The sequence below is a fragment of the Gavialis gangeticus genome, unplaced genomic scaffold, assembly GCF_001723915.1.
Source record: "Gavialis gangeticus isolate Ggan-Ray unplaced genomic scaffold, GavGan_comp1, whole genome shotgun sequence".
In the NCBI taxonomy this organism is placed as follows: Eukaryota; Metazoa; Chordata; order Crocodylia; family Gavialidae; genus Gavialis; species Gavialis gangeticus.
In genome coordinates, this window is record NW_017728992.1 from 151,776,910 (window position 1) to 151,788,675 (window position 11,766).

Below are 11,766 nucleotides of genomic sequence, written 5' to 3' on the forward strand. Positions count from 1 at the left end.
TGATGGAGAGGAGGTATAGATTGGACATCCGCAAAAACTACTTCACAGTTAGGGCGGCTAGGAGCTGGAACCAACTTCCAAGGGAAGTGGTGCTGGCCCCTACCCTGGGGGTCTTTAAGAAGAGGCTGGATGCCTACCTGGCTGGACTCATTTGAGTCCTGTTTTTGTTTTGGGGTTTTGTTGTTCTCCCGCCCTGGTGGGGGGTTGGGCTAGAAGATCTACTTGGTCCCTTCCGACCCTAAATCCGTGAACCTATGACCAAACCAAACCAAACCTCTGTGCAGCTCCCACAGTGCCAGGTCAAGCCTGTGCACTGCATGCATCAGCCTCTGGGGCTGGCACAGGTCTAGACCCAGTGCTGCAGACAGCACTGGGGATCTGTCTGGGCACTTCATGCAGTGCCAGGTACAGCTTGTGCCCTGCAGGCAGCATGCACCCTGTGATGGCTTCCTGTGTTGTGTGTAGTGGACATAGACAGTCCAGCCCTGTGCACTATGTACAGCATATTGCGCCCAGAGCTTGCTGTGCATATGGGATGTAGGGCTGGCACAGAGCACACACTGCCTACAGCATGTGGACTGGACCCGGCACTGCACACAGTACAAGGAGTGTTGCTATCAGGGATCTGGGTTTTCCATCTGCTGCAGAAAAATGTGTATTTTCTCCTTTAAAGGAGAAAAATGTGGGGAAACTACAGGTTTGCCTCTGCAGGCTGGCAGAGTTCCAGCTTGCAGGGAGCTATTTGGAACTTGGGGAGCAGGAGGAAGATGGTGGCCCAGATCATATGGCTCCACAGGTCAAATTACGCTCACCAGCTGTATGTTTGACATCTGTGCTCTAACAAGAGCTGGGTATCAGGTACATCTTGAAGACCTGAGCAGAAAGATGAAAAATTCCACTGATCTCTAGTCAGGGGGTAACCTAAGAAATAATGCCTCCTGCAATCCCTGTGACAATTTCTTCCTTGGAAGAGGGGATAGTGAAGGTTGGAAGCAGGAGAGGCTGGGGCAGTCTGTAATGTATATCGATCCCTCTGCACCACTCACCAGACCAGAATAGTTTTCTGTGCAAAAGTTCACACCACCTGAATTAATGATTCCAAACTTCCCCTTCAAAGGGATGCTTTCCCAGGAGAAGTGGTAGGGAGGGATTGGATTGGTACTGTAGCCAGAGGTCAAAGCTGATGCCTGGGAACAGAGCTGTTAAAGCATCTTGATAGCTACTGTTCAAAAGAGAAATCCCCGCTCTCTTGAAGAACTGATACAAAGGCTGAACTTAATGACCCACTGTGGATTTTACCATCTTAAAAACAAGGAAGTGTTGTCTCATGAACACAGTGCAAACTAGGACCTTAGGAATTCTATGTTTGATTGGTGACTCACTATGCAATAACCTTGGGTAAGTGTCTATTGAAGGGACTTAATACCTGCCTCACAAAAATAATGTGTGATTTATCTGTCTCTAGAGAACTTGTGAGCCATGGATGAACTGCTGTCTCTAAGGCCCAAATGTCTTGGGAATCTTCACGGTATATTTTAGTTACTTAAAGTGCTATCCAGTTGTATATAGCTGCTTACTACAGGAAATAGGAACAAAACAATGGACATATTTGATCAGACCCATAACTCACCTAGTCCAGTATCCTATTTCCTTTGGTGTTCAGAGGGGGCACATCTACACATGCCCCTGACTGCATATTTAGTACTGCACAGTACTGGCAGCACAGTTATTTTTAGATGCTACATCGCCATAACTGATTGCTATTGTGCAGTAGCATCAGTGTCCCAGTTTGTGCCCACCAAAGTTACGTCACCATAGCAATGAGCTATATCACCGTAGGTCATCGCTGCTGTGATTGTAGTGTCTTGTGTAGACACGCCAAGGAACATATAAGCCTGCAGAGACCTGTAAGACAGGGCTTGGCAATCTACAGCCCGTGGGCCAGGTTTGGCCCACAGAGCCATTGGATTCAGCCTGTGGATGTGGGGCTTTGGCAGCATTCAGTGGTGGGGGACATCGGTTGCGGGCACTTCCACCACGATATCGAGGGGAGAGGTGCCAGCTGTGGGTGCTCTCTCTGTCTGTGGTTGATACCTGTATCCTGTACCTGCCCACTGGCCTCTGACCCAGGGTGGGCCATTAGAGCCCACAACTGGAAAAAGTGGCCAAGGGGAAGAGACAAAGTCTTCTCCCCTGCTACAGGAGACAGATGTGGGATTATTTGACCCTCAGGAAGGTCTCCTCCCAACCCCTAGTAGTTAGATAAACCTCTCAAACATAAAGCCATTTTGGCATTCATGGTTATAAGTGAATATTTTTGCTACCTATTAAAACATCCGTTCTTTGACTCTTACTAAGTGCTTGCTACATACTAATAGAACAAAACTACTAACACTCTGACTACAACGATAAGCCAATTAAATTTCTATATTCTTATCTTTGCAGCAATCTCGACACGGAAGAACTATGTGGTAAGTTCCCTTTCTGTAAAAGGTTCTTAATGCAAATGAAAGTATCGTGACTAGAGCTGATTTTTCTCTTTGCTCACTGTGAGTATTTATAGACACTACAGTGTCTGAACTCCTGGGAAAAAAGTGCAGACAGATCAATAAATAGTTAAGTCTAAATTGTAATCTACTAGAGAATCGTGTAAAACATAAATTGCTAGAGAACATGCAAAAATACTTTGTGAATCTGTTTTTCAAGCATATCTGTCATTGCTGTGTTGAACAGCTAGACACTTCTTTGGTTTGCTTATTGTAGAACAACTTTTCCCCAATTATTCCATTACTTTTACAAGTATAAATGTTCAGGCTATTTGAAAAAGGCTGTGTAATCAGTATTTCATGTGACTTACTAGTCACACTAGTCCAACTTAGCTAACCAAGAAAAAAAAAAAACAAATTTCACAAATTCTGACACAAATAAAGAATTCCCACTGGCTGCAGAATTTGGAACAACAACTTGTTTATTTATACCATCCTATGTGCTGTCAGTCATGGATGTGTTTCCTTGAAAGCCCTGTTTTTTTTTTTTTATTGCTGTCTAGCTAGCTTAGAAGCATTTGAATTAGTAATGCTGCTTTCAGTGTAAAAAGTGCACAGGTAGAGAAGTTCTGCTAATCCAGACAGGAGAGTAAACCATCAGTTATTCTTGTAAAAACCTGCTTGTTTCTGGGGAACAAAAAAATGTCAGAGAATAATCTTATATTTCCCCAGGGCCAACAGTATAGGAAACTTTTTAGGTCGCAATGAAATCCCACGGACATTTGAACAGCACAATACATGAGTCCAATGCAACTCTGACTAAATATGAGAAGAATAAGCTATCCCTTAAGTGGTGAATTGCAATGAATTGCTATAGGTCCTGATCCTCCTCTGTTGACAATGGAGGTCTGTTGATTTACACTAGTTGAGGATCTGATCAAAATTATGTAAAAATGGAAGAAAATGGGAATTTCCCATTTATTTAAAACTTTGATTTGTATAGTTTAGTGGTAATGATCTACTTTTTATACCTACTCAGGCACTTACTTAGACCCCAATTCTGTAATCATAGTTATGGAAGCAGATTTCCGTATAGCCCGACTGATCACAGGTGTTAAATGTGGATAGAGTTTGACCTTTAAGATTTGAAGGCATCTTGTCTTTCCTGTCAGCTGTGATTAAATACATCAATCAGCCACTTTTATGACATCTGATCTTTCCAACATTCTTATACATTTTTTATAAATTCCCAACAGTGAGTTTCTCATCTTTTCTGTCTCAGTCTTCTGAATTCTGAAACAGAATTCTTTTGAGCCTACCGCACTGAAAAGCAGAAATAATAGCCACGTGTTTAACCTAGCAATTAAGCAACTGTTCCATTATTTATTTTTCTATTCCCATGAAAATGCATCTTTGTTTTCAGGGGCTAGGGAGGGAAGTTACACATGAACCAGTTTAAGTGATCAGGAACTGGTTTAAACCTGTAACAGAAGTTTAGTGCACATAAATTGCTTTCAAAATGATCAAAAACTAGTTTAAGATAAGCCTGGTTAGATGTAGTATCAGACTTAACTGATTTAAGTCAAACTGGTTTATGGAACTTCTGACCCAGTTCCCTTCCTGGTTCAAGTTAACTCAGACCCCCAGCATCCCAGGATGCTTTGCAGCCCTGGGATATACTGCCTGCTCCAATGGAGCAGGGTCTGCCTCGCTGCTCAGCTCCTTAGCCTGCTTCCTGCCTGTGTCCATCAGCCCATTGGGGTGGGGGGCAGGGGAACAGACCCCCAGACCTCTTAGCCATGGTCTACACAGCACATGGGGGGAAGGAAAGCCCCTGTGGTGGGGGCTTTTCAGGCACTGGGAGCCCTTTCCCCTCCCCCTTCCCAGCTGTCGATTGCTTCAGTGGCTGCCATAGGAGGGATGAAGGAGTCCACCAGTCTGAGTGCCTCCCTATGCAGCCTGGCATGGGGGCACTGGGGAGCTCCTGTCTTGAGCAGCAGAGGGAAATTCCTCTGCTTCTTTGTGTTAGTTTTGCCTCAGACCCACAACACTGGCTGGGGAGGAGCAGGAGAATATCCCTTCACTCCCTGGGTTAGTCCTGAAACTCACAGCAGCTAGGGCAAGGGGCTGAGGAGGGGAAGAATTCCCGTCAGTTCCCTGGGGCTGCCCAGGGCTGGGGGACCCTGGGCTGGGGTGGAGAGAAGCCCCCAAAGGCAGGGGCTCCAGTGCCCCCATGCTGGGCTGCATGGGCAGGCACAAGGCCACAGGACTCCTCTTTCCCTCCGGGGGCAGGGCTGAATACCCCTCAACTCCCAAGGGCTGCCTGGGTTGGGGAACCCAGGCGGGGGGAAGTGTCTTGAGGGGGAGGCTCCCCCATATGGGCCAGCACCCAGACAAGGGGCTTCTTAACTTCCTGTGTGGGGACAGCAGGGGTTTGGGGACACTGGGCTGGCAATGGCCAGGAGTCTGGGAGATGTGCTGTAGCACCCCCCAAGCTACTGGCCTAGGTCAGTGCAGGCCTTCCCCTGCCTTTCCCAATTGAAAACTGAATGCCAGTTCAGTTGAGTATTGGTTTAACCTACACATCTTAGAGGAAGCTGCCTAGATCGAACTGATTCAGCCTCAGGTTTTTTGACTGCCTGTAGTTAACCAGGATGTTAACTCACAGTATATTCCACTTATTTTTATGAATAATAATTCAAAAAATCTAATTCTAAGGAAAATTACATTCAGTCACCAGCTTCACCCAGACCTTATGCTTCAGTGACTCTGATTCTTTGCTAAGCTATTCCTGCCCATGAAGAAAAATCTGTGTGGTGATTCACTAGTTTTTATAATTCATGTGACTCCTTTCTCATCCTGCTTCTGAATTTCTCACAGTCTCTTTCATCACTCTTCTTCTGATCAGCCAAGATAGCAAATATCTGCTTTTTCCTTTTATTTCATATTTAATGCATTCTGAATTCGGACACAATCTCAAAACATGAAATATGTGCTAGTTCATAATCTATTTCTACTCTGCCTCACTCCTGTATTTTGCTCCATGTACTTCATTCTCTGTCAAAGCTGGTCACTTCTCACTTCACCTGATTTAAGTTTAAATTCACACCATGTGATTTTTTTTTTTTTCTAAACTCAAACTTCATGAAGGCAAAATTACTGCTTTTCTGTGTCCTTCTCTCACTTGTATTAGATCTAGGACAGCATAACTGGGTGCATCTACATGAGGTGCTTACTGCACATTAAGCAAATATCACTATAGAGTAGCATGGAAGTTAAAAACCGGGCTAATAGCCTACTGTGCACATTATTAGGCTAATGTGCAGTAAGCATCATAAAATAACCATGCACTGGTGCTACTGTGCAGTAACTGTAGTTACAGTGCATTTAGTTAGTACTTTATTAAGCAAGTACTAAACCAAATATGTAGTATCTAAGGTGCATTAATGACCTCAGTGGAATTTTTCTTGAGTTGCACTAGTGTGAGCAGGATGAGAATTGAGCCAGTTGTTACTAAGCTTTATAATTGCAGTGCTGTCTTCTTATGTTGGGAATCTTCAGAGCAAAGCACTCTGAAATACAGAAATCTTGTTATAAAGTGGATAGCTATAAGGGGATGTCATGAAACAGTATCATTTCAGAAAATTGTAAAAGAAAACCTTGTGAACAGGGGCTAAATAATCTTAATACCACTGTCAATTAGGGCATATATACACATACTTTTCTGTCCCACAATGCACCGGAGATCCGCTGCTTAGATCCATACGCAAGCTGAAGCAAACTGTGCTGCACTGTGTGCAGTTGTATAAGCAGCAAAATGGGCATCAGCGGACAGGAAATGGTGGCGGTGCACTTTTGAACTAAAGCACCTCTGATGTGTTTTAGTTCAAAAGCATGGTGCTACTATTTTCTCAGTGCTGACGTGCATTTTTACACTTATACAACTTCAAGCATCACAGTGCCAGGCGGTTTTCAAAGCACCTGGCACTGCAGCGCTGACATGTATAAAAACGCCCTCTAGGTCTGCTGTATAGTATATTTTAGGATTTAGAAATAGGTCTTTGTGGGCATGTCTAAATGTTCATTAATTTGCTTTTCCTAATGTGCATTAAATTTGATATGTGCAATGTGAGGCTGCCCTGCTGCGCCTTTTTAGTGACACTTAATGCACAGTAAAATAGGATCCTGAGCATTCAAGTGTACATGTAGATATGCCCTGTGTTTAACACCAGTAGCAGTATGCAATCTATACATTCTCTGAATCCTTTTTCCAACTTAGATTGTTGTTGACCAATTACCATTCTTTTTTCCTCCTCCTAGACCTTTTTATATACTACGTAGTGAGCACTATATCTTTGTTTACAGGTATAGTGTCTCTTCCTTTATCTGTCTCATAGAGTCTCTATATTAGTTTAAATCTTGAAGCATTATATCATCCTGTTGCCAGTTCTAGCTACATTATATTTTCCCTAAGCACTTACCTTTGTATTGTCTATTTATTTTCTGTTTTTTGAAGTTTTTTGTGTTTCTATATAAGCAGCACTAAAAATCTGTTGATACTATGGTAACTGGATTTTCTTTCATGACAGGTCCAATAAGCACCAATATAAATCAGATCCAAATAAACAGGATTTCTATCACAAGTGCATATTTCCCTTTTATGCTGCAGTAGTCCAGTTGCTTTCATATTTGTCCTTTCTGCTAAGTTTCCCTATTAAACAGAATCTGACAAATATGGGTACTTCACATTATTTATTTATCCACAGTCTTTTCCACAAAGGTCAGAGTTACCTAAAAATAATAACAGTGCCCAAAAGCGATGGCTTAACTGAGAACTCATTTAAAAAAAAAAAAAAAACCCTCTCAACTCAAAAGACATAGAACTCTATGAATTAATCTATGAAATCTGGCTAATCTGCAGATGTGGGTGTCCTCATTTGATCCAATGCTGTTGTCATTTGGTGACTTGAGTGAAATTACTTCCGATTTATAATAGTATAAATAGTAACAAATTCAGGACTAATATGTAAGGTGACCATAGTTCCCCAATTTCAGGTTGGAATGCCTCACTCTGGTGCACACAGCTGTCTCTGAGCTCCAGTCTCTATGTTATATAAAGTATGGTAATAATAATTGCTCTAGAATTCAAAAAACTCAATACATCAATATCTCACAATTCTCTTGATAATTTTTTATAACTTTAGAGATTAGTTTTGCGGTAGCAATGAACGTCAACTTAAAAAGAATAACAAACATCATATAGGTAAATTCGGTATCTTTTAGTAGACCAACTCAGTTGGAAAGATTCTTCTTAGGAACCTACAACCTACACCCCCAAAACATTATTTAGAGCACTTTTCATCCATAGATCTCAAAGCCCTTTTAAAAGGCACATACACCAAAAAAATTTCCAACTAAAAATCGAAGATAAGTATATAAAGATACTATGAGCTGTAAAGGACACACTGAGTATGAGCAAAAATGTCAGTACATACTGTATCTCTAGATTGGGGTGGGCAATTATTTCAGGCGGAGGGCTGCTTACTGAGTTTCAGCAAGCCATCAAGGGCCCCATGACAGGCATTCAGGGGTAGATATATATTAAATTTTCTAAATCTTTTAGGGGCCCTGCAGGCTGGATAGTATGGCCTGATAGGCCGCATCTGGCCCATGGGCCACATTTTGCCCACCCCTGCTCTAGATTCACAGTCTCTGCCCTATCCACTTCATTTTGCCAGCTACCTCCACTGAGCACACAGTGCTGCTAAAAACAATTTCATAAGTTTCTTTCCTTAATAAAATGGAACTTCATGGGAGGTTCAGTCATTTCTCTCCATTCTGAAAGGGAGTCTTCCAGAAGAATTTATTTTCTCATTATACTCAGAACAAGGACAGGTATTTTCTTCATATATTTTGCTAGATGGGTCTAAACTAAAATCTTACATGAAAGGTCATTTGAGTTGTGTTTTCTTCTTCTTTCAGAATATTTTTCCCAGCACTTAGGAGAGTATGAAAATGTGCTCTCTGCCTTAGAAGACCTCAATGTTTCCATACTGAAAGCGATGGACAAAACAAAGAAAGTAGGCAGAATGTATATTTTCTATACAATATTTTCCTTGAGTCTCTGCTGTGATTGTATTGTTCTAGCTATTTGATTATTCTGGTATAATTATTTATACATTTTTATTGTTTTATTATTAAACTATATGAGGAACAGGCTTGCCAAAATCAAAGCATTAATGTCTTGAGTGCAGAGATTTTACAGTTTCAATATATACCAAATTACATTTGTGAATGAACCAATATTATGGCCTTCTGCTCCTAGTAGCGTAAATAGCCTTCCATGTTCCATTCATAATTCAGAGGGGGTTGTGAGTCATTCCAGAAAAAAAGATGAAGTCGCATGAAGCTAATTGCTTGGGAATAGAATTTAGATTAGCACTGATACAACTAATATAATTTCAAGAATTAGTTTCTAAGATGTGCTGAAGACTACCATTTACATTATATGTTCATAGATAGACAGTAAGAACTGCTATGATCAAGTCTGGCCTCTTAGAATTTTACCCAATAATCTCTCCATCCCATCCATGGCAGCATTGCATAGAAAAGAGAACTGACAGACTTCTCATCACTTGCATAATTACAGAATGTTGTTTCCACTTTTAGGGCCGTACAAATAATTGATTTTTCCCCATTTGTGCCTCAAACCAAAGGAATTTTAAAAAATCAGTTTGGACAGAATTAAAACTTTTTTTTGCTTTTGTTTTTCTCAGTGAAATGAAAAACCCAAAGAAGTTTCATTTTGGGTTGAGTGAAACATTTTGTTTGACCCATCCTAAAGAGTTTAATTTCCATTTGAGGCATTTGTAACAATGAAATGACAGTGCTGATGGGTACTGCACTATTGGCTTGTCTCAGTTTCTTCCGTTTACACAGGAACATGTAATTATTCAATGGATGGGAACCCAAGCATGCACGTCCCAGATGGGTGCATTAACCACTGGAGTGAAGAGTCACTCTCACTTTGTCTGGCCAGAAGTATACCTTAAAGCATAAACTATACCCTGCAAAATGAAACACTTTTCAACAAGACTAATTGAGAGCAACTCAAGCAGAAAAGGAAACTGAACCTGGGTCTCCCAAATCTTGACCCTGATCCCTGGGCTTTTGGGAAAGGATCATTACCAGCAGTATAATTTTGTGAATCTAGCCCTGAAAACAAAATTCAGCTAGTACTCTGAGGACAATCGAAGTAGCCTTTTTTAATTCATAAGATTTGTTGAAAAAAAAACAACTCATCCAGTCCTAGTCAAGATGTCATCTTTTGCATCAAGGCTTCTATAGGATTACACTGTGTGTGTATTATATATATATTTAAATGACCTATGAAACAAAAATACCCTGGCAAGCTTTTATATATTTGGAGCTTGATCCAGTGGGGTGCTGAACATCTTGTGGTTGCTTTTTATCTCACAATGAAATCAATATGAGTTATGGACGCTTAACACCCTCACAGATTGAGCCCATAAGGAATAACTGAATTTAGTCTTGCTATCAATACACCTAAAATAAACTGGTAATTAGCCACGTACAGAACAGTGCTAAAAGAGGAAGAAAATCTCATTTGATAATTATGGATGTAGGAAGAATGTTGTATTTAAGAATTACATTGAAAGTTAACTACATAGGAGGAATCTCAGTAGAGTAGTACAGCAGTTGTGAAGCCAGCATTACATTTACTTAAAAGAAACAGGAATATTTGGTTTACTAATAAATGGTATGTTTGGCTTCCTAAGCAATCCAATTAGAAACACTACTGCACTTGTCCAAAACATTATCTTGCTGACTTCAGAGCCATGGTTGGTGCTTTATCCTTTCTGTGGGGATATAAAGATTGACAGTCCTCTTCAAATTTGAAAAGACAAGAGCTTAGAAATGTTGCAAAAATGGTTTAAAAGATTAACTCCAATTCGTAGGTGATGGATCTGAACATAGTCAAACAAACATTATGCTCACTATTCACAGAGATTTTAAAGGAGTGCATGCTAGCAAGAATTCATTACACACTGGCAGCTTGTACATTAATTTTAGAAGAATGCAAATTCTGAATTCACACTTACTGGTATTTACGTCAGAAATACAGTTCTGCAAGCTATACTCATCCAGGTCAGGAAGCAGAGGCATATTGTGTGACCTGCCTACCCAACCTACTCGATTCCAAGTTTTAAACATTTCAAGCATCACTACCTACGAATGGTTTGGGAAGAAGCCAAAGCCTGGGATACATGCCACCTCCTAATACTCAAATAATTTGAGCGTTATTAAAATCATAGTAAACCACGATTTCAGAAAAAGAGTTTAGAAAGAAAGAAAGCAAGATACATCTGAGGAGACTTTCAAAGGCATGAATGGCATGTAGGTCTTTTCCTGCTAATCTGGTTCTAACTTCTCTATTGTCATGGAGTGGGGTCTAGGATCGGCTGTGATCCCTCTAGCGCCCCCTGCCGCGTCAGGTAGGTGATCCAGCTCCCTCTTTTCTCACCTGCCACGTCTTGTTGGTATGTATAGTTTTATATGGGAGGCTGCCTTACGGTCCCCTTAGACACGGTGCTATGCTTATACTGTCCCCCATTCCGTATGGAGTGACCTGGTGCACCCCCAGCCTTATGGGCTATGCGTGCCTCCTACCTCCCCTTTAGCACGCCCCAAGCCTCGCAGCTCTTCTGGACATTATCTGGTCCCTTTCCTTTCTGCACCCTGCCAGGCACCCCTGGGCTTGCCACGCAACCGGCGCCCCTTCTCTGGCACCCCTGGGCTTGCCACGCAACCGGCGCCCCTTCTCTAGTTGTTAGCCCTCTGGGGCTTACTAGTAGTACTTGTCCCAGGTGGGCTCAGACGGCCTGAGCCTTACCTGGCCCCTATGACCCTTCGGGGTTCCCACTGCGGTGGAGCCCCTCTGGGACTCTTGTCAGTTCGCACCCCTCCTGGGGTTTCTATCAATAATATGCACGCACTCCGGGGCTTCTTTCAATACGTGCCCTCACCGGGGCTTCTCTATACCCGCCCCCTCATGGGGCTTCCCTCAAATATGTGCCCCCTCAGGGGCTTCTCTCAACACGTGCCCTCACCGGGGCCTCTCTCTCTGTTCGCCCCTTCTTGGGGCCGGGATCTAAACACCCCGCACTGTAGCACCACACTCTGGTGCTGGGAGCACCCCACCTCTCTGGGGAGATCCTAATGAGGCCTCCTCCACACCTACAGCCTCACCTGGTCCTCC

At 42.3% G+C, this 11,766-nt stretch overlaps 2 protein-coding genes across 2 annotated transcripts in view; one reads left to right on the forward strand and one right to left on the reverse strand.

Moving 5' to 3' along the window:
* NECAB1 (N-terminal EF-hand calcium binding protein 1) overlaps positions 1-11,766 on the forward strand; it is a 260,437-nt gene that overhangs the window by 128,696 nt on the left and 119,975 nt on the right. Inside the window, exons 4-5 of the mRNA XM_019527900.1 lie at positions 2,446-2,471; positions 8,469-8,566. Coding sequence (XP_019383445.1) covers positions 2,446-2,471; positions 8,469-8,566 — 124 coding nt within the window. The remainder of the gene's footprint in view (positions 1-2,445; positions 2,472-8,468; positions 8,567-11,766) is intronic.
* The window catches only part of CUNH8orf88 (chromosome unknown C8orf88 homolog), a 225,261-nt gene that overhangs the window by 52,281 nt on the left and 161,214 nt on the right, over positions 1-11,766 (reverse strand). The window lies entirely within an intron of this gene.